The sequence below is a fragment of the Salvelinus fontinalis genome, chromosome 33, assembly GCF_029448725.1.
Source record: "Salvelinus fontinalis isolate EN_2023a chromosome 33, ASM2944872v1, whole genome shotgun sequence".
NCBI lineage: Eukaryota > Metazoa > Chordata > Actinopteri > Salmoniformes > Salmonidae > Salvelinus > Salvelinus fontinalis.
In genome coordinates, this window is record NC_074697.1 from 30501356 (window position 1) to 30523369 (window position 22014).

The following is a 22014-nucleotide window of genomic DNA, read 5'->3' on the forward strand; positions in this document are numbered from 1 at the left end:
AACATTTCCAGTAAAATATACAAGCTGCACTACTCTTTCTCCTGGCTCTACAAGCACGCTTAGAAAGTTAGGAGATAATGAGGACACACTCACTGACATGTTGATTGTCAGTGGTGAATATTTTGCAGTCTGTTCACTGTTGTGAATGGGCAGCAGTTGCTGACAGAGGGAGAGGGTAGCTGCAGTCTGTTTATAGCCTGACAAACCTAGCCCTCTCACATCCACCTACTACAGAAAAGCAGAGTGGGAAAAAACACAAACAACTCAAACTGATGAGCAGCCTGAGCCATAAATTCCCACAGCGAAGTGTGTGAAATTGTCTTCAAATATCTTACGTTTTCTCATTCTTCTCCAACAACTCCAGAAGTCTATCGCCAAGGAAACAGAGTAAGTGGCAAAACACCAGCTCCATATTTGATATATCAAACAGGAAGCAGACTGAGCTGAGCGCACGAGAGAGAGTGAAATAACGAGAAAGAGAGAGACCCAAATCTGTTTTCAGAGATAGTGGGGGGTGATTCAGGGGAAGATGCTGGCTACAGCTCTACTGCTAGAGAAATGGTGCTTAGGTTCTGAGAGCAGAGGGAGAAATCAATGCATTAAGAAAACAGGTGGAGCGAGAAAGCAGTGCAGAGAAAAGGAGGTGAATCATTACAATGTGGAAGCAACTTTTATTTTCTTTCTGCCTACAACAATAACAGATGGTTCTACCCATCAGGGCCAATCGCAGAGACAGGGGCAGTGTTGGAGTTTCTTGGGAGCTAGAGGTTGATTAGATGGGCGGGTAACAGCCATCACCGCACCAAATCTACTGAGATGCTCGTCTCCTGTAACAAGTTTACGGCTTAGAAGAGATTGTTCTGAGAGAACAGTACAAGAGAGTGATAGTTTGAGAGAAAGAGGAACACACCAGGGACAAAAGTATGGCTCTCCAACCCTGTTCCTGGAGAGATACCGTCCTGTAGGTTTTCACTCCAACCCTAATCTAGCACACCTGATTCTAATAATAAGCTGGTTGATAAACTGAATCAAGTTAGTTACAACTGGGGTTGGAGCGAAAACATACAGGAGGGTAGCTCTCCAGGAACAGGGTCAGAAAGCCCTGGACAAAAGACTGGAGAGAACAGAAAAAAAATCAGTCTTTAGATAGAATGGAGCAACAGCAGACCAGTCTTTAATCTGACTATTGATTTGTTTGTCTTGGTGGTGGTGGTGGAGCTGTGAGCTGTGGTCAGCCAGCGAGGGACAGTCTCTTTCCACTATGTCTTCTCACCATGGAGACCTCTTTTCCTCCGCTCCAATGATGCATGATCCCCCCACTCCCACTCCGCTGCTCTCACCAGACGCATACTGAAGAGTAGATTCTCTACCCACCCATCTCCATCATAAATCTACCATCAACTCCATCATAACCACCCATCATCTCCATCATAACCACGCATAATCATCATCACCCATCATAATCACCTATCATCTCCAGCACAATCACCCATCATCTCCAGCACAATCACCCATCATCCCCAGCACAATCACCCATCTTCTCCAAAATAAATCACTCACCCCAATTCAACCCAGGTCACAGAGAGAGATAAGGATCTACAGCATCTTATGGAGTATAGATACAAGTCGGAAGTTTACATACAGCTTAGCCAAACTCAGTTTTCACAATTCCTGACATTTAATCCTCGTAAAAATTCCTTGTCTTAGGTCAGTTAGGATCACCACTTGATTTTAAGAATGTGAAATGTCAGAATAATAGTAGAGAGAATGATTTATTTCAGCTTTTATTTCTTTCATCACATTCCCAGTGGGTCAGAAGTTTACATACACTCGATTAGTATTTGGTAGCATTGACTTTAAATTGTTTAACTTGGGTCAAACGTTTTAGGTAGCCTTCCACAAGCTTCCCACAATAAGTTGGGTGAATGTTGGCGTATTCCTCCTGACAGAGCTGGTGTAACTGAGTCAGGTTTGTAGGACTCCTTGCTCGCACACACTTTTTCAGTTCTGCCCACACATTTTCTATGGGACTGAGGTCAGGGCGTTGTGATGGCCACTCCAATACCTTGACTTTGTTGTCCTTAAGCAATTTTGCCACAGCTTTGGAAGTATGCTTGGGGTCATTGTCCATTTGGAAGACCCATTTGCGACCAAGTTTTAACTTCCTGACTGATGTCTTGAGATGTTACTTCAATATATCCACATCATTTTCCTCCCTCATGATGCCATCTATTTTGTGAAGTGCACCAATCCCTCCTGCAGCAAAGCACCCTCACAACATGAGGCTGCCACCCCCGTGCTTCACGGTTGGGATTGTGTTCTTCGGCTTGCAAGCCTCCCCCTTTCCCCCCCAAACATAACGATGGTCATTATGGCCAAACAGTTCTATTTTCGTTTCATCAGACCAGAGGACATTTCTCCAAAAAGTACGATCTTTGTCCCCATGTGCAGTTGCAAACCATAGTCTGGCTTTTTTATGGCGGTTATGAAGCAGTGGCTTCTTCCTTGCTGAGCGGCCTTTCAGGTTACGTCGATATAGGACTCGTTTTTACTGTGGATATAGATACTTTTGTACCTGTTTCCTCCAGCATTTTCCCAAGTTCCTTTGCTATCGTTCTGGGATTGATTGGCACTTTTCGCACCAAAGTACGTTCATCTCTAGGAGACAGAACGCTTCTCCTTCCTGAGCGGTATGACGGCTGTGTGGTCCCATGGTGTTTATACTTGCGTACTATTGTTTGTACAGATGAACGTGGTACCTTCAGGCGTTTGGAAATTGCTTCCAAGGATGAACCAGAATTGTGGAGGGCCACAATTTTTTTTCTGAGGTCTGTTAATTTATTTATTTATTTCACCTTTATTTAACCAGGTAGGCAAGTTGAGAACACATTCTCATTTACAATTGCGACCTGGCCAAGATAAAGCAAAGCAGTTCGACACATACAACAACACAGAGTTACACATGGAGTAAAACAAACATACAGTCAATAATACAGTAGAAAAATACATCTATATACAATGTGAGCAGGTGAGATAAGGGAGGTAAAGGCAAAAAAAGGCCATGGTGGCGAAGTAAATACAATATAGCAAGTAAAACACTGGAATGGTTGGTTTGCAGTGGAAGAATGTGCAAAGTAGAGATAGAAATAATGGGGTGCAAAGGAGCAAAATAAATAAATAAATAAATTAAGTAGGGAAAGAGGGAGTTGTTTGGGCTAAATTATAGATGGGCTATGTACAGGTGCAGTAATCTATGAGCTGCTCTGACAGCTGGTGCTTAAAGCTAGTAAGGGAGATAAGTGTTTCCAGTTTCAGAGATTTTTGTAGTTCGTTCCAGTCATTGGCAGCAGAGAACTGGAAGGAGAGGCGGCCAAAGGAAGAATTGGTTTTGGGGGTGACCAGAGAGATATACCTGCTGGAGCGCGTGCTACAAACATGTCTATACTCTCTGCCTCTGAACTAGTCACACTATTGGACGAATAGGAAAGGCAATTTCCCCAGACAGTCTCCCATTGGACGATCACTTATGCAAAGACCAACCTAGTGTCTTCAGACAGTATTCATACCCCTTTACTTATTCCACATGTTGTTACAGGCTGCATTCAACATGGATTAAATCAATTGTTTTTTTTCTCACCCATCTAGTCACAATAGAGGGGGGGGGAACTTTACCTAGCAGGGTCTTGTAGATGACCTGGAGCTAGTGGGTTTGGCGACGAGTATGAAGCGAGGGCCAGCCAACGAGAGTGTACAGGTCGCAGTGGTGGGTAGTATATGGGGCTTTGGTGACAAAACGGATGGCACTGTGATAGACTGCATCCAATTTATTGAGTAGGGTATTTTGTAAATGACATCACCGAAGTCGAGGATTGGTAGGATGGTCAGTTTTACAAGGGTATGTTTGGCAGCATGAGTGAAGGATGCTTTGTTGCGGAATAGGAAGCCAATTCTAGATTTAACTTTGGATTGGAGATGTTTGATGTGAGTCTGGAAGGAGAGTTTACAGTCTAACCAGACACCTAGGTATTTGTAGTTGTCCACATATTCTAAGTCAGAGCCGTCCAGAGTAGTGATGTTGGACAGGCGGGCAGGTGCAGGCAGCGATCGGTTGAAGAGCATGCATTTAGTTTTACTTGTATTTAAGAGCAATTGGAGGCCACGGAAGGAGAGTTGTATGGCATTGAAGCTCGCATGGAGGGTTGTTAACACAGTGTCCAAAGAAGGGCCAGAAGTATACAGAATGGTGTCGTCTGCGTAGAGGTGGATCAGAGACTGCAGCAAGAGCGACATCATTGATGTATACAGAGAAGAGCGTCGGTACAAGAATTGAACCCTGTGGCACCCCCATAGAGACTGCCAGAGGCCCGGTCTTGGCTGATTTCTTTTGATTTTCCCATGATGTCAAGCAAAAAGGCATTGAGTTTGAAGGTAGGCCTTGAAATATATCCACAGGTACACCTTCAATTGACTCAAACTATGTAAATTAGCCTATCAGAAGCTTCTAAAGCCATGACAAAATTTTCTGGAATTTTCCAAGCTGTTTAAAGGCACAGTCAACGTAGTGTATGTAAACTTCTAACCCACTGGAATTATGATACAGTGAATTATAAGTGAAATAATCTGTCGGTAAACAATTGTTGGAAAAATGACTTGTGTCATGCACAAAGTAGATGTCCTAACCGACTTGCCAAAACTATAGTTTGTTAATAAGAAATTTGTGGAGTGGTTGCAAAACAAGTTTTAATGACTCCAACATAAGTGTATGTACACTTCTGACTTCAACTGTACTCTAGTCTAATGTCTGTTGAAATATTAGAATTACAGGCAATGCATTTGGACTGAGGACTGAGTGTTTCTCAGGATGAAGTAGCTCCATTAAAGCTCTAGACTATAGCAGCTAATTCAATCTTTATGATGAACTATTAGTCTAGGCTCAATAGCTAAGTGGTTAATTGGAGTGAAAGGGGGCTACATATTTGTAAATTAGCCATAGCTAATTATATTTTTTCCTCATCATCAATTATAACCACATGTTCTGAGGAGAGCTTTGGGCAAATGATACCTCAACAGAAGTGTACATTTGTCGGTAAGATGACTTTATAAGAGGATGTTATAACACATATATACATACACATGATGATTGGAAATGGTGGAAAGATATGAATTCAACATCTGCCACACAAAGACTGAATATTGGGGAGTGTAGGCTTTTTGTCTTAGGGGATCTCAATGCAGCACAACAGACTTTGTACCTACCCCAAATGAAAGTGCCACTTGTCAATGACAAATAACAAAACACCTGAAGAAAAGGGAATGGGGGAGCAAAGAGTTCCTACGAATTCCAGAACAAATCAGATGACAGTTGTTTGAACATTGTGTTCTATAACAACATTGTGTTCTATTCTCAACATCCAGGAGAAAAAATAACCAATAACAGCCTTTGAGCTCCTCGATGACAAACAATAGAATCAAATCATTTAAGAGTGATAGGCATACTGCTTTCTACGCTATGACATATGCTTATGCATCCAATCCCTGTTGTGTGTGTGTTTGTGTTGTCTGCAGTGGAGGGGCCTGCTGACTCCCTGTGCTGAGCAGTGTTTGGTTGTAATCACAGGCACACACACTCACATATTAAGCTCCCAACACTAAATCGGCAGCTGTGCCCACTCACCGCTTCCCAAACACACAGCAATAATCACCAGTTTCATACATTCTACACTACAACAACTGTCCACACACACACACACACTAGCTACCACTATCCATTCCTTATAGAATCACTAGCCCCCTCTAGTGACTGTCTGACATACTAAAGGGGTTTGCTCCCCAGCGACTTAAACTTCGTGTAAATCGTCCTGTGGTGGACAACCCTATAAAAAGTGTGAGAACAGAATTTCATGAACATAATGATACCAATAACTCTCCCTCTCCCTTTAGATGTATCCTCAGTTGACCTATTTTCCACTAACAATCCATTAAGCAGAAACCTGAAGAAGTGTGTACTTCATCACTACAAGTATACATGAGTAGTAAATGGGGCATAGTTTAACTGAGCAATTTTAGCTGTGTCCAGAACCTACCTAGAGCTCTCTTCACTGTATTGTACAACGGCCCAGACCTCCACTCCACCTCTGTCTGATGTGGTCTCAAAGGGATCTATTTTATTTTAATTCACCTTTTTTTAATTCAAGGAAGTCCCATTGAGGTCAGAAGACCTATTTTACAAGGGAGACCTGGCCAAATGAATGAATGACGTAGAGAAGCATAAGGACAGCCACAGAAAAAGAACCAGAACTTAGATTAGGCATTACATCAACCAGTTACGTACCATCATCTGGTCCATTATTTATTTTCAATAAATCAAGTCTACTGATTGCCTTTTGCCTGGCATCAAAGTGAGCATTATCATATGGTGGATAGGCTATATTTCAATCTCCACAATTTCAGTGGAGCAACTTCCCGGAGTTGGGAATGTAATAAGAATAATCAAATGAGAACAATACAACACTAGACATGGGAATCATCTTAATTTTGAAGCTAGGAGCTACACTGTGGTAATAGATTTAGCCTGTGCTCCTGCTCATATCTTCTGATCTGAGGAGGGAGGGCTGGTTGAACAGTCTGAGAAATGTCATTCCCATATGAGCCATCCAACAGGCAATAGTGTGCTGTAATTACCAGAATGGCTTCACTTACTGAATAATAATCACCTCCGGTCTGAATAACACTTCTGATAAATCAAGAACAGATGTGATCTTGACAAAAAGAAATGACAACAGGACTATGAGGGCTGGCAGAAGAACCTCCAGAGAAATATACATTTTAGCGCTGGCAGTGCAGTACTAGAGATGTGCACTCAGCAACAATCTCTGCCTTCAGCAAGATGTGACTGCACACTTGAGGATAAACATGTAGAAATATAATTATCTCTTTGATATGTGAAGATGTCCCAAGACAAACACTATCTCACCAAGAGAAGAATCAGTAAGCCAGACACACTACACGGAACAGAAACCCCTCTAGAGTAATTCCATACAAAACCCGGACAAAAAAAGACCATGACTTGAGGTTTTACACAAAATGTTATCCATTGAATGGTCCTTTGGAGCAGGGTTTCCCAAACTCGGTCCTGGGAATTTTGCCCTAGCACTACACAGCTGATTCAATTGAGAAATAATTAATCAAAGTTGGCATATTTATTACATTTTGGCCTTACCCAGGTCTCCTTTAAGACTCAATTTGTGTCATATGAAGCTTTCTTTACTGCTTGCTCTGTAGTATTGTGCTCTTGTCCTGGTAAGCGCCCGTGTCGGGGCGAGGGGATGGTTTAACCTGTCTAGGACTAGGGTGCCGCTAGCGGCACACCCCCCCCACCCCCACTGAAAAGGCAGAGCCGCGAAATTCAAAAAAAATATTTTTTTTAAATATTTAACTTTCACACATTAAAGTCCAATACAGCTAATGAAAGACACAGATCTTGTGAATCCAGCCAACATGTCCGATTTTTAAAATGTTTTACAGGGAAGACACAATATGTAAAGATGTAAATCTATTAGCTAAAAACACATTAGCATAATCCACCATCTTTTATTTGTCCACCAACACCAGTAGCTATCACCAATTCGGCTAAACTAAGATATTTATAGCCCCTAACCAAGAAAAAAACTCATCAGATGACAGTCTGATAACATATTTATGGTATGGGATAGGTTTTGTTAGAAAAATGTGCATATTTCAGGTAGATGGCATAGTTTACAATTGCACCCACCGTCACAAATGGACTAGAATAATTACAATGAGCAACGTGTTTACCTAACTACTAATCATCAAACATTTCGTAAAAATACACAGCATACACTAATCGAAAGACACAGATCCTGTGAATACAGACAATATTTCAGATTTTCTAAGTGTCTTACAGCGAAAACACAATAAATCGTTATATTAGCATAGCACATGTGCAAACATTACCCCAGCATTGATTCTAGCCAAAGAGAGCGATAACGTAAACATCGCCAAAATATATTATTTTTTTCACTAACCTTCTCAGAATTCTTCAGATGACACCCCTGTAACATCACATTACAACATACATATACAGTTTGTTCGAAAATGTGCATATTTAGCCACCAAAATCATGGTTAGACAATGGGAAAAGTAGCCCAGCTGGTGAGAAAATGTCCGTGCGCCATATTAGACAGTGATCTACTCGTATACATAAATACTCATAAACGTGACTAAAAAATATAGGGTGGACAGCGATTGATAGACAATTTAATTCTTAATACAATCGCGGAATTACATTTTTTAAATTATCCTTACTTTTCAATAGAGTTTGCGCCAAGCGAAGCTACGTCAAAAAAGATGGCGTCCTAAGCCACTAACATTTTTCGACAGAAACACGATTTATCATAATAAAAATTTCCTACTTTGAGCTGTTCTTCCATGAGTATCTTGGGCAAACGATCCTTTCTTGGGTCTAATCGTCTTTTGGTGGAAAGCTGTCCTCTTGCCATGTGGAAATGCCAACTGCGTTCAGTATGAACTGGAAGCGTGCCCAGAGATTCACAGCGTCTCAGAAATAAATGTCCCAAAATCGCACTAAACGGATATAAATTGCTATAAAACGCTTTAAATTAACTACCTTATGATGTTTTTAACTCCTATAACGAGTAGAAACATGACCTGAGAAAGATTACTCCCTACACTAATGCTTGGAACAAGTGCGGGTCGGTGGCCGCCGCGCGCAAGACGCAGCTGCAAAAGAGTTACTAGCTACAGGTTTTTTTTATTTATAGTGCCTGTGATTGCGCAATCGACCCCATTCAAATCGTCATCACGTAAAGGCATCCAGGGGAAGACGTAAGCAGTGTCCGTATACTCATAGGAATAACATTGGCCTTAAAACTGACTCCAGAACAGTGGCCAAAATTTCTGAAATCTGACTCCATGTCAGGGAAATTGCTGTAGAATGGGTTCTGTTCCACTTAGAGACAAAATGTCAACTCCTATAGAAACTATAGACTGTTTTCTATCCAATAATAATAATAATATGCATATTGTACGATCAAGAATTTTGTAGGAAGCCGTTTCAAAAATTACACGATTACCATAAATAGTGACAACAGCGCCCCCAGCCTTAACAGGTTTTAAAGTTATACTGTTACACTCTAGTATTTTTTTACATTTCAGTAATAAACTATGTTTACAATAATGTATGAATACTGACAAGTATAAACATGAATATTGAAAAATGTATCTTTCAATAGATTGTTGAACATATTACACTCTACGGGCATCTCAAAGCTCCAGAGTGGGAGTTCTGCTAGTTTTAAAGTTACGGCCCATTTTATACAGCGAAATTGGCATAGTAGGCAATGTAACCAATCACAGCCCTCCTTTTACTTGTATATTTGCACATCCTGCAAATCACCAGCAGAAAAAGAAGCAACATTCATACATTAATGTCAAAAAAAGTATATTGAAATTAAAATACTATTCATATTACAGAGCAAGCAGTACAGCTTCATAAGACCATTTCTTTGCTTGTAGCACCTACAGACGAAACATTATTGCAGTGTCACCAACCTGTCGATCCCGATCGACTGATCGATCTTCAAGGCATTCCTAGTCGATCACCAAACATTTCTGTAGAAAAACCAACGTGCATATGATTCAGAAGCCCTGCGCACCGGGTAGGCAAAGTGTTCCCACTTTGAATCATTTCATTTGTCTGAAAATACAAACTCCGCATAACCGGTGGACCGGGAGATCCAAGAATACAGCAAAGAGCTGCTTTGTTTTGGAGCGAGTTCATGTGTATGTTTTTATTCAGCACTATTACAAAACACTCTTCTCCCTACTTCACTTGCGCTGCAGCTGCAATGAATGAGTATCCAAGTGTATCAATATCCCAGAATTTGTATTATTAGCAGTTCGCCGTGTCTATTTTAATATCAAGGAATATTTAATTTTCTATGGTCATAGGAACAACATTAATTTATGCATGAGGCAGATGCGGTGCGACTTGAGTTTCACCATAACACCATACCCAAACCGGACGTGCCCGTGTGCCATCGTGCGCAAATTGATTTTGTCCCCCCACACCAAACACGATCACGACACACAGGTTGAAATATCAAAACAAACTCTGAACCAATTATATTAATTTGGGGACAGGTCTAAAAGCATTAAACATTTATGGCAATTTAGCTAGCTAGCTTGCAGTTGCTAGCTAATTTGTCCTATTTAGTTAGCTTGCTGTTGCTAGCTAATTTGTCCTGGGATATAAACGTTGGGTTGTTATTTTACCTGAAATGCACAAGGTCCTCTACTCCGACAATTAATCCACACAAAACGGTCAACCGAATCATTTCTAGTCATTTCTCCTCCTTCCAGGCCTTTTCTTCTTTGGACTTTATATGGCGATTGGCATCTAACTTTCATAATAAGGTGTGTTACCATGACCGACTGACCTCAGTTCATCTTTCAATCACCCACGTAGGTATAACCAATGAGAAGATGGCACGTGGGTATCTCCTCCAATAAACCAATGAGGAGATGGGAGAGGCAGGACTTGCACCGCGTTCAGCGTCACAAATAGAACTGACTTCTATTTTAGCGCTTGGCAACGCAGACACTTGTTGGCACGCGCGAGTAGTGTGGGTGCAATGATTGAATAACATGCATACTGTATGTATGCGAGCGGTGTGGTCAGCATGTAAGGTGGAAGACGGTGTCCCCTCTCTCTGGTCAGACTCACAGGAGGAAAGGAAGGAGAGAGCAGGGACCGTGAGAGGTGAACCCTGCTCTCTCCCTCCCTCCACTGAGACTAATGCCGTGTTCAAAACGTATAGGAACTCGGAAATCTCAGGCTTTCCACTTCAATACGTTCAAGACAACTGGAAACTCTGGAAAAACGAGATCTGACTGGGAAAAATATTTTTGAACGGTCATCCAACTCGGAATTCCAAGTCGGAAACTAAGGCTTCTTTCTAGAGCTCAGACTTTCCGACCGAAAGATCACTGACGTCAGGATTTGACCTTGTAACCAATATGCTTTGATACTGTATAAGGCCTACAGCACAAACCTCATTCCTACAGAACAGTTTTCATTAGGTTAATGTTACATTTTTTTAAGTCATGTAGAAAAAATAAAAAATTCTGAGCGGTAGATCTAGGCTTGCTTTTTGACTGTGACGAAAAAGTTGGTGACCACTGCATTACGGAGTCTTAAAGGAGGCCTGAGTAGGTGACCACTGCATTACGGAGTCTTAAAAGGAGAGTAAGGCCAAAATGTCATAAATATGCCAACTTCCATTAATTATTTCTCAATTATGCTTTTAGATACAAATGTCAAAAATACAGTATGTCAACAATCATTCCTCCAAAGGACAATCCTATGGATTACATTTAGTGAACATTTCCAAAATCATGTTAGTTCTTTTCCTCTGGTTTTCTATGGAATTACTCTCTAGTGGCACCTTTATCTCAATCCTTTTCAGTCCTGAGTATTTGGTTGACAAATTTTCTCCACGTAATCAAGGTTAATAGAAAGAGTGGAGGGAAGAACTCCAGAATATGCTCTGTCATTCTGTCTGTTTGTGGGGGATGAGACAATATCCATGTGCCATTTAGAATCAATGTCTATTGCTTTACAAATGACACAGAATACGCTGAAAACTTAACCGGCATTCTCAGACACACAACACACAATCATTGTGTTGTGCGTTCACACGAGTGCACTCGTCGATACAAACAAATACCTGGCTTAATTTTCGATCAGACACTTCCACATTATCTCCATCATACAGCTATTGGGGGAAAAGTAAGGGAAGTACAAGGGAGAGAATTTTTATGACGCACTCTGCTAGTCTTTTTATAGGAATCCTGTCAGAGAGCAGTGTGTCAGAGGCAATGCGGTAGACACGGGCCATTTTCCTTTTTTAAACACACAAACTAGATTACCTGCCACTCAGGCAGAGGTGAGAAGTCCCATTGGACTGTGTAATTCACTGGGCCGTGAGAGGGAGGAAGACACAGAGGCAGACTGCCCTGGATGAGTCTAATGCTATCTTCATAGAGGCAGGATGATACAGGTAGCTGTTCGCTACAACACAAGGTTAGAAGTAAAGCTAATCTGGCCAATCACTACCTCCAATACAGGATCAAGAAAGCCAAGCTCAGTGAGTTCTGCAAGCATTGTTTTACCCATAAACCATATGAAATAACTAGACAAAGTCATAACCTGCGCTATGCATGGAGTTTGGGTTTTACCACATCTTCCTCCTAACTCACAAAACAGACAGCAAGAGTTATAGTTTTCTGGTGGTTTGCCCATAACCTAGTTGCCAGTCTCTGTTCAGTTATTACATTCCACTCCTTGTACTCTGTGTCATTTGCCAAAGACACAAGGAGTGGGATGTTCCAGAGACTAGTGCCCAGACTAGTTTGCCCGCTCTTCAGAGACAGCAACAGAAGGTTACAGATGGGTGGGTAAAAGCAGACAGAATGAGTGAGAGATGAGTCACAGAAGAGTTGGTCTGAGCCCCTCCAGAAGGTCCTGTTGGGGCAGAATCAGTGAACTACTGACTGTCTTTAATCTGCTAATGGTGCTGCTGCTTGAATCTGTTCCACTGCATCATGCTGACATGTCCGCTCTGCTCCACTCTCAACAACTTACTTCCCCTGTCAGCCGTTGGCTCCCATCTCTTACACTCTCCCATCTTTCTTCTTCCTTCACTTTCCTAGTTCATTTAAGCAACGGCAGCTACAGCTAAAGCTCTGTCAGGGGAGGGAGGCAGAGGCACACTCCCTCTATGCGTTGCCAGAGGGAGGATTTGGAAGGAGTTAGGCTTGGTCTCATTGCAGCCAGGAGACATTAGGGGTGGAGATGAACAGCCAGAATTGAGGCATAACAAAGCAGTGCCTTCTGGGAAAGGCATAAAAAACATTCCACCTCCATCAGTTTTGTTGTGGACGCCAACAGGTAAATAAAGCCATTGACAATTTTTGGGACGGTGATTTTTTGGGGCACTTTCTCACTGTCTTAAATTAATGGAATCAATGTTCTGCATCAGTTTTGTCTCGTTATATTGTCCCATGTCATCCTTGACACCTTAATGAGCTCCTGTCTGATAAGATGGGAGCAGGTTAAGTCTCTATGGGAGACTGGTTAAGTCTCTAATATCTCTGAAACTGGAAACACCTATCTCCCTCACTAGCTTTAAGCACCAGCTGTCAGAGCAGCTCATAGATTACTGCACCTGTACATAACCCATCTACAATTTAGCCCAAACAACTACCTCTTTACCTACTGTATTTATTTATTAATTTATTTTGCTCCTTTGCACCCCATTATTTCTGTCTCTACTTTGCACTTTCTTCCAATGCAAACCAACCATTCCAGTGTTTTTTTTTTAGTTTTTATTTTACTTGCTGTGTTGTACTCACTTCGCCTCCATGGCCTTTTTATATTTTTATTTATTTATACATATATCTGTTTGCCTTCACCTCCCTTATCTCACTTCACTTGCTCACATTGTATATAGACTTATTTTTTTTATTTTTTTCACTGTATTATTGACTATATGTTTGTTTTTACTCCATGTGTAACTATGTGTTGTTGTATGTGTCGAACTGCTTTGCTTTATCTTGGCCAGGTCGCAATTGTAAATGAGAACGTGTTCTCAATTTGCCTACCTGGTTAAATAAAGGTTAAATAAATAAAATAAATAAATAAAGTGATGTCATACACCATTATCCTCTGTAATGAAGTGACACTTAGAGGAGACTCCAGAGGTCCCATCTCCCAGTATAGCATCTCATAACCCTTAACTACAATCTGCAACATCAACAAATGGTCAGGGTACGGCATTCCAATATTCAAACAGTAAATGTAGAATTAAGCAATAAGGAACGCGGGGGTGTGGTATATGGCCAATATACCACGGCTAAGGGCTGTTCTTAGGTGCGACACATGTCGGCGTGCCTGGACACAGCCATTAGCTGTGGTATATTGGCCATATAACACAAACCCCAGAGGTGCCTTATTGCTATTATAAACTGGTTACCAATGTAATTAGAGCATTAAAAATAAAATGTTTTGTCATGCCCGTGGTATAGGCTGATATACAACGGTTGTCAGCCAATCAGCATTCAGGGTTTGAACCACCCAGTTTATAAAAGTAAACCATCTGTCCATACATCAACCCATTAAAAACTCAGATAGGGCTTTCTCTAAGATGGTGGCTGCAGTACTGCATGGTGATTACTACAAAACAAACATATTAACATACAGATACTATAATAATACACAATATTCTATTGAATACTGTGCCTAGGACTATTCACAGAGAAGAGCGCTTTGGCAACACCAGAAATGACCTGGGAAAGGGAGAAAACAGAAGAGCACATGTCAACTCACCCGGTCTCCACAGGGCTCTCCAGGACAATGTCAGCTGTGGTGGTGTGTCTCAGTGCTGGCCTGGTGATCCTAACGGGCTGAGGAGAGACTGGCCTGGAGATTAGAACAGAGCTCTGGGGCCCTGAGAAAGAGATGGGGGAGAGGGGGATAAGAGAAAGAGGAGTGGAAGAGGAGTGAGAATGAGGGATAGCCTTGCTCTCAACTGGCTAAAACAGCACTAACACAATACCTTCACCTGCAGGGTACCAGAGGAACAACAATTCAAACCCCCATGCAAAAGTGTGTGGAGGGGCCTCCCGGGTGGCGTAGTGGTCTAGGGCACTGCATCGCAGCGCTAGCTGTGCCACCAGAGACTCTGGGTTCGCGCCCAGGCTCTATCGCAGCCGGCCGCGACCGGGAGGCCCGTGGGGCGACGCACAATTGGCATAGCGTCGTCCGGGGTAGGGAGGGTTTGGCCGGTAGGGATATCCTTGTCTCATCGCACACCAGCGACTCCTGTGGCGGGCCGGGCGCAGTGCGTGCTAACCAAGGGAGCCAGGTGCACAGTGTTTCCTCCGACACATTGGTGCGGCTGGCTTCCGGGTTGGAGGCGCGCTGTGTTAAGAAGCAGTGCGGCTTGGTTGGGTTGTGTTTCGGAGGACGCATGGCTTTCGACCTTCGTCTCTCCCGAGCCCGTACGGGAGTTGTAGCGATGAGACAAGATAGTAATTAGTAACAATTGGATACCACGAAATTGGGGAGAAAAGGGGGTAAAATTTAAATTAAATAAAGAAAATGTAAAAGTGTGTGGAAGAGTTACTTGGTCTGTTTACTCACCAGTAGTGTCCCTTCTGTTCCAGTAGTAAGGGTCTGAGTATGTGAGGGTAGCAAAACGCCTCCTCACAGCTTCCTGGTCTTTCTGCTCAGACACATAGACGACAGAAGTACATTATTTCAATTCATTATTTAGCCAAACAATAATACAAAGCCTTTTCAGGAATCCAGACTGGACTGGGCAGTGCATTCACTGTCTCCACAGCACAGCTTGACCGAGGCTGTCAAACATCACACAAACTGACCAGTGGTGCCCTTTCAAACTCCCTGTGTGGTGACCTTTCCTTAGGGCTGTGCTCAGGGCTCACCTCCATCTCCTCCATGCGTAGCAGCATCCTCTCCAGGGTGGGGGCTTGGAGCTGGAGCTGGGCCAAACCCTCCGTCCGTCTGTCTGTCTCCACCGCCCAAGCGGCCCGCGCTGCATCGGCCAGCAGCTCCTCGAGCAGGGCCTCACTCAGCACCTCAGCGCTCTCCGCAGCCTGACGAGGGAGGTAGATAAGCAGAGCTCAGCACATGGGAAAGGGTTTTATGGAATCACTTCAGGGCTGTTTCCCCAAATGGCACCCTTTCCCTATATAGTGCACTACTATTGACCAGAGCCCTACGGGCATTTGGGACTCAAATACTGAGAAAACATAAATAAAAGAGTTAATATAGGTCAGTATCATTACGATATGACATTGTTACTCACTCTGTCTGCAGCCTGTTCAGACAGTTGATGCCTCAGTGACGATGTGGCCTTTCTGTCCCGGGTCTGAGAGGCAGCAGCTCCTATCTGCTGGGGTACACAGGTAGGGCAAGCTCAGTACCACACCACTACTGACCTTCTCCTACCTAACACCAACCTCTCCTACTCTAACTCAGTCTTGTCACTTAGCACATACACAAGGCTGCAGCAGTACACCCTAGGCCTAGCTGTAAATTCCCTATTCATTTCACTGTGCTGGCACAAATCTGGTGGTAAAGAGCTGTATGGATTTTTCAATTACAAATGAGATGTATTGATTTTCCCACTCTTGAAGGCAGTGGAATTCCTGGGGGAGGGGAAAGCTCTCCCTGGTCCAGGCTTTTCTTATGTAACAACAATGTGGGTATTGAGTGACAGAAAAGTTACACACTCAGTTATTTATTCCCTGCCTGCTGAAAAGCAAGAAAAAACTAAAAAGGATTGTCTTAAGTCTATTTTTTGTGTGCATACAACCCTTTATTTTTTGAGAGGAGAGTTTAAATGTTTGTTTTACCAGGGCTTGGTTCAACAGAGGCTGAAGTCTCCCTCGGGCCTCCTGCTCAGCTCTCTCAGCCCACTGGGTTGGAGAGCCCACCTCAGACCTGACACACACACACACACACACACACACACACACACACACACACACACACACACACACACACACACACACACACACACACACACACACACACACACACACACACACAAACAAACAAGCCTGATGTGACAATATATAGGCTTTGAATCCTGTCTTTTTACTCAGTTATTCCCCTCTGGCTTGGTAATATTGTGTTTGTCCATTGATTTCCAGACTCATACTTGTCACAAACCCGGAGGGCTTCAGGGAGGTGTTAAGTTTTAATAGTTTCACACTGAGGAACAAGTACCTTGACACAACTATAAAACATTTTGACCTTCCACTTTTAGCTTGACAGGGTAGACTAACAGTATATATGTTTCTAGGCTATGACAGGGAATGTGTACAGGAAGGAGTACTACACTAGTGTACCGGAGTCTCTGGATGCGGTCTGCTTCATCTTTACTCAGTTGATTTAGGTCCCTCAGTCTCTGCATGGTCATCCTGTCCAGCCAGGCTTGCCTGTGCATTCACATAAAACACACAGTACAACACAGACATAAAACACACAGTACAACACAAACCATTAGAACCAGTCCTAATGTTAGCTACCGAAAGCAGGCTGCAGGCGTTGGATTAATTATAGACCTCAATTGCACTAATTAAGATTTGATTAGTGGAGAGGGTTGCTGTGCACTTAAATTTAGTGCAGGCAGACAGGTACTGCTATCTATCACGGTGCTTAAAAAAAAAAAAATGTCCCCAGTCGAAAAAGCAAGCATTTAGATTGAATTTATTGGAGAAATTAACTTTGAATTGGAATCAGAGTATTACTTGCAGCTTTCATAAAGTGGGGTCTGAGATCATGGTTTTAAATTACTTAATTACTCAAAATGAGCAGATCCATTAATTTAACTGTTCCCTGGGCAGTTTCTTTTGGTTCATTCATTCTGCTATATTATACACCAACTAAAACCTAAAATAAGTGAGGCTAATACGGTATTGTGATGCTAATAAGGCACAAGGTTGTTTGCCATGTCCAATGGTTTATGTTTTCTGTGTTAAAGGAAAAGCATTACGCAAATGTATTACTGTTATTATCACTGACCTGAGGGCTTCGTTGTGGGCTTGTCTCTGTCTATCAGAGGTCAAACCCTGGTCCTGCTCTGCTGTCACCACACCAACTGGCTGCTGCGCTGAGGGTCCTGAGGAGGGCTTCAGGGGGGAGAAGAGACATCGAGGCTCTGGCCTCTTCTGAGGGGAGCTGGTCACATAACCCAAGTGGAAGTGGATTAGAAAAAAATGACAATTAAAAGAGACTAAGAGAAGGAGAGAGAGTACGCAGCGAGAGTAAGTTACAAAGGAGAGTCTGAGGACAAGAGAGAGAGTGCTCTCCTCTGATCTCACCACTGTTGTTGTTGTTTAGGAGGAGAGTGAGGTGACGTGGGTATCCAGGGCACAGAGGCCTCCTTCTGTGGGTGCTGACACACTCTCAGCCTGGAAGCCACTGTGGGCTGCTGGAAACCTGCATCCCTCACATGGGCTCCCTGCTTCTGGACAAAGATCATGTTTAAGAGACACAATTGTAGTGAAAATAGTTCAGCTAGCCAGTTATATAATGGACATATTAAAATAAATGTAATTGCAGGAAAAATGTTCGTATTAAACTCACTGACCTTTGTCCTGTCGGGGTGCAGTGCTCCTCCTTGACTGTTGGGGACCTGCCCCCCTCCTTCCCTGAATTCTCTGAGATGGACCAAACTCTCCAGGCCAGCACTGAGCATCTGGCTGCGATGCAGCTGTGGAGGAGGCTCTGTGGCTCCGGGGGGCTGCTGATGCCGAGGGACCGCTCTCCTATCTGCTAACATCACAACATTGGCTCATGATCAGTTTTGATTGAAATGTTGTTTTGAAACACTTCAACAGCGAGGCTATGTGCTCAATAGATAAGTGTTACAGTGCTTGACATGACTAATCAAACACTAGTAAAGCCTGTATGGCCCGTAGGAATAACATCTGCCTGCTCCTTTGACAGACTACACATTTACCTGGCCAACAAGCACACAAACAGACACCTGCCTGCTGCTTGTTTGGCAGTGTGGAGAAGGTAGGGGGCTTTCTCATTGACAGAGGGAACTATTATTAGTTTCCAAGGAGACTTGTGTATGCAACACAGTTCGAACCCTCTCGTGATGTGTGGTGGCTGCACTCACTCTCCCACAGAGAGACTGTACACAGTAGGACCTAGCCACCCACACAATGAGCTGTCTGCAGGAGACCCCTGGCCAGAGAACCGGACCCCAGCCCCTCTTTGTGTCACTCAGACAGCCCCTCATTAATCTCCACCCTGGTGCCGTGATTCGGGCTTGGTGGGAGGCCCAAACACACGCAGCACTTAAGCCTTCAGGTGATTCATGAGCCATGGGAGCCGTAAAGATCTGCTCCCTCATTCACAATGAGAGAACAGGGTAAACTAAGACATGAGACGTTCAAATTAAAAATGCAGTTTCAGGAAATGTTCCGCAATAAATGTTATATTTTTGGATCAGATATTTTATCAACTGCTGTGTCTGTGTTTGTGGTTTCTGTGGTGACTGTGGTTTCAACCGTAGGAGGGGGATGCTGATTTGTGGTTGTACCCAGTTTTATGATGTATGAAATTGCTTTACATGAGTTATTGATGTTATGAGGATATGGAATAATGAGCCAATAATAAAAAAAAAAAAGACAAGATAATTAGGCTATCTTTATTAAAATGCTAATAAAATAGCTTCAGCAGCACAGCTGACTGAGATAATGAGTGTCTCTGAATGCTGAGTCACTCAGCCAGAATTAGAATGAGAACACCTGCTCGTTGCTCACCAGGGAAGGACTTCTTGGGGCCTGCTGCTCTATGAGGTCCTCTGAGACCCCTGGTGGCAGGGCCCCTGGGTGGACGGGGAGGAGACGTGCTGCGATGTGGAGACCTGCGGTGGCGTGCAGGGGAGGAGCTGCGTACTCGGGCCTGCCTCCTCTGTGCGTGACTCTCCCGCTTGCTTAGAGCAGTATCCAGGGTCTGAGAAACACAGAGAGAGACAGGAAAATCAAATATATTCTGTTAACATTAAAATTCAAGAAGCCAAATAAAATCTAAATTAAATGTAGTGTATAATACATCAGCTCTACCTATTGTTGTGTAGCTCTGCAGCACATTTACTTCCAATGTCTTTAGATTGAATAGCTAGTTTTTTAAATAGAGTATTACTTGTATAACCTAATATTGATTTACAAAGTTTGATTGCTTATCAAAAATTAGCAATAGATTTGGGACATTTTCTGGTGTCCATCTTCTGTGTCATAAGGTGAGTGTGACCTGTAGGTGATGGATTTAATCTATGGATGCATCACAAATGTCTGTCTATTTGCTATATAGTGCATTACATAGGACCAGGGCCCTTTGACCCCTGCCCCTGGTCAAAAGTACTGCATTATAAATGAGAATAAGTAGCCATTATGTATAATAAGTAGCCATTATGACTGACCTCTAGTTTCAGCAGGATGTCCAGGGCAGTCTCTGGGACGGCTGATCCCTGGCCCACCTCCACCTTGGCCGAGCACAGAGAGAGCTGGCGGATCAGCTGGCCCAGCTCTTTATAATAGGAGGGCATCCTGCCCTCAGACGTGTCAGACAGCTGATTAGTGAACACCTGCATGGCCCTGACCGCCCCTCTGTGGGCAGCAGCCAACCTGTCCATCGCTCTGGACTGAGAAAATGAAGACAGAGGGAGATGGGTGTTAGTCTTTGTCATTGTCCTCATCATGAACCTCATCACAGCTTGGGTTATTAAGTGAGACTTACTTTGTTTGTGTGCTGAATCTTCTGGGAGCGTAATTTGTCTAAATCCTCTTGGATCTCTTTCACCTGTTGTTGTAGCACATAGATGATGCGTGCAGAGCGAGCTGCCTGTTCCTGTCTGCGGACCTCCACCCTGCGCTGCTCATCAGGCTCCAATGGCTCTACAACCATTCGCCCTGGAATGCACAGCAAAATACACATGACCATGGGTCTCTAAACTGCATGCAGTGTCCCATACAATAAATACCATTCAAAAAAGTTCATAACAGCATATTAAATAGATTGGCATATTAGCACTTGTATGCCAACAAGGTGCCACTCCAGGTGTGTTACCCATAGAAATAGGATCACTAGAACCTCTGACCATGGCCATTTGACTGGTAAACTTATGGGTGACTTTATTTATGTGGAGTTACCTTTGTTAGCCAGCTGATCTATTCTCTGGATGAAGTTGGCCAGCTCTCTCTGCAGCCTGCGGACCTCCTGGCTGAGGGCTGTGTGGGGCTCCTTGCTGGCTGTTTGCCTTGGGCCTGGGTCTTTGGTTGGGGGGGACCGGCCATGATCAGGCCCAGGAGGTATGGAGACGTACTTCTGGGGGGTGTAAACAAGCACCTTGGCTCCAGACTGAATCACTTCTTCTTTGGGGCTGGCCGTCTTGGACCTCCCCTTAGGAACAACCCCCTTCTGCTTGAAATTGAAAAATTATAAAGGTTGATCATCGATGAATCGTTCTTGGAGAAGAATAAGATGGATATAAACAGTACAAGTGAAAGGGGAGTATACTGATGAGCTCTTATTTACCTGCTCCACATTGTTCTTGATGGGAGTGGTCTCCTCTGGCTGTGGTCTGATGGGGTAGCTGTTCAATGACTCCTGTCGTCTCTTCCTCAGATCTCTCTTGACCAGCCTGACTGCAGCCAGCAGACGCTCCTCAGACAGAGCAGAGAAACACAGAGAACTGCAGGTGCTATCCAGGTCATCCCGCTTCTCTACCCAGGGCATCAGCTTCTCAATCACAATGGGTGCAGGTGGGCCAACTTGGGTAGCACGGTTATAGGCGTTGGCAGGCATGGCTGCATTGAAAAGTAACTGAAAGGGAACAATAGTGGCACTAGCATCATTCCTGTTGTTGCAATGACATAATGACCAACTTAGCTAGCTAAGTTGACGTTACATCCGGCTGTCCAATTTATGATCTGGCCACATCAACTGGCATTCACAAAGTTATCTTTCAATATCCATCATGATGGCATGCTAGAATCCTAAGATAGAGAGATAGAGTACAGTAGTACTTTATTAATCCCAACTTGGGAAATTGTTTTATCACTTCAGCATCATATCAATAGAATGACAAAGACAGGACCCGTATCAGCGACAAACACATGATAAAACACATATTATAAACTGAGGGGGTTCAAGCCCTGAATGTTGATTGGCTGTCAGCCGTGGTATATCAGACCGGGGGGGGGGGGGGGGGGGGGGGGGGGGGGTTGTGATAAATGGCCAATATAGCACGGCTAAGGGTTGTACCTAAGAACAGCCCTTAACTGTGGTATATTGGCCATATACCACAGCTCCTCTGGCCTTATTCCTTAAATAAGACAACATACGTTAATAGCCATAAAAGACAG

The 22014-nt window shown here is 43.4% G+C and overlaps 1 protein-coding gene across 5 annotated transcripts in view; it reads right to left on the reverse strand.

The window, feature by feature from the left end:
• kiaa0753 (KIAA0753 ortholog) overlaps positions 1-22014 on the reverse strand; it is a 30724-nt gene that overhangs the window by 5870 nt on the left and 2840 nt on the right. Inside the window, exons 2-15 of one of the 5 annotated variants that reach the window (XM_055895686.1) lie at positions 21185-21472; positions 20800-21067; positions 20387-20559; positions 20070-20291; positions 19411-19603; positions 18225-18409; positions 17956-18101; positions 17657-17812; positions 16981-17070; positions 16483-16570; positions 15933-16019; positions 15550-15720; positions 15245-15326; positions 14429-14549 (exon numbers count right to left, since the gene is read on the reverse strand). In XM_055895686.1, the coding sequence (XP_055751661.1) occupies positions 14429-14549; positions 15245-15326; positions 15550-15720; positions 15933-16019; positions 16483-16570; positions 16981-17070; positions 17657-17812; positions 17956-18101; positions 18225-18409; positions 19411-19603; positions 20070-20291; positions 20387-20559; positions 20800-21067; positions 21185-21472 (2270 nt within the window). Of the gene's footprint in view, positions 1-14428; positions 14550-15244; positions 15327-15549; positions 15721-15932; positions 16020-16482; positions 16571-16980; positions 17071-17656; positions 17813-17955; positions 18102-18224; positions 18410-19410; positions 19604-20069; positions 20292-20386; positions 20560-20799; positions 21071-21184; positions 21473-22014 lie in introns of all 5 variants that reach the window. The other 4 variants (XM_055895685.1, XM_055895684.1, XM_055895687.1 and 1 more) reach the window with 4 other exon arrangements.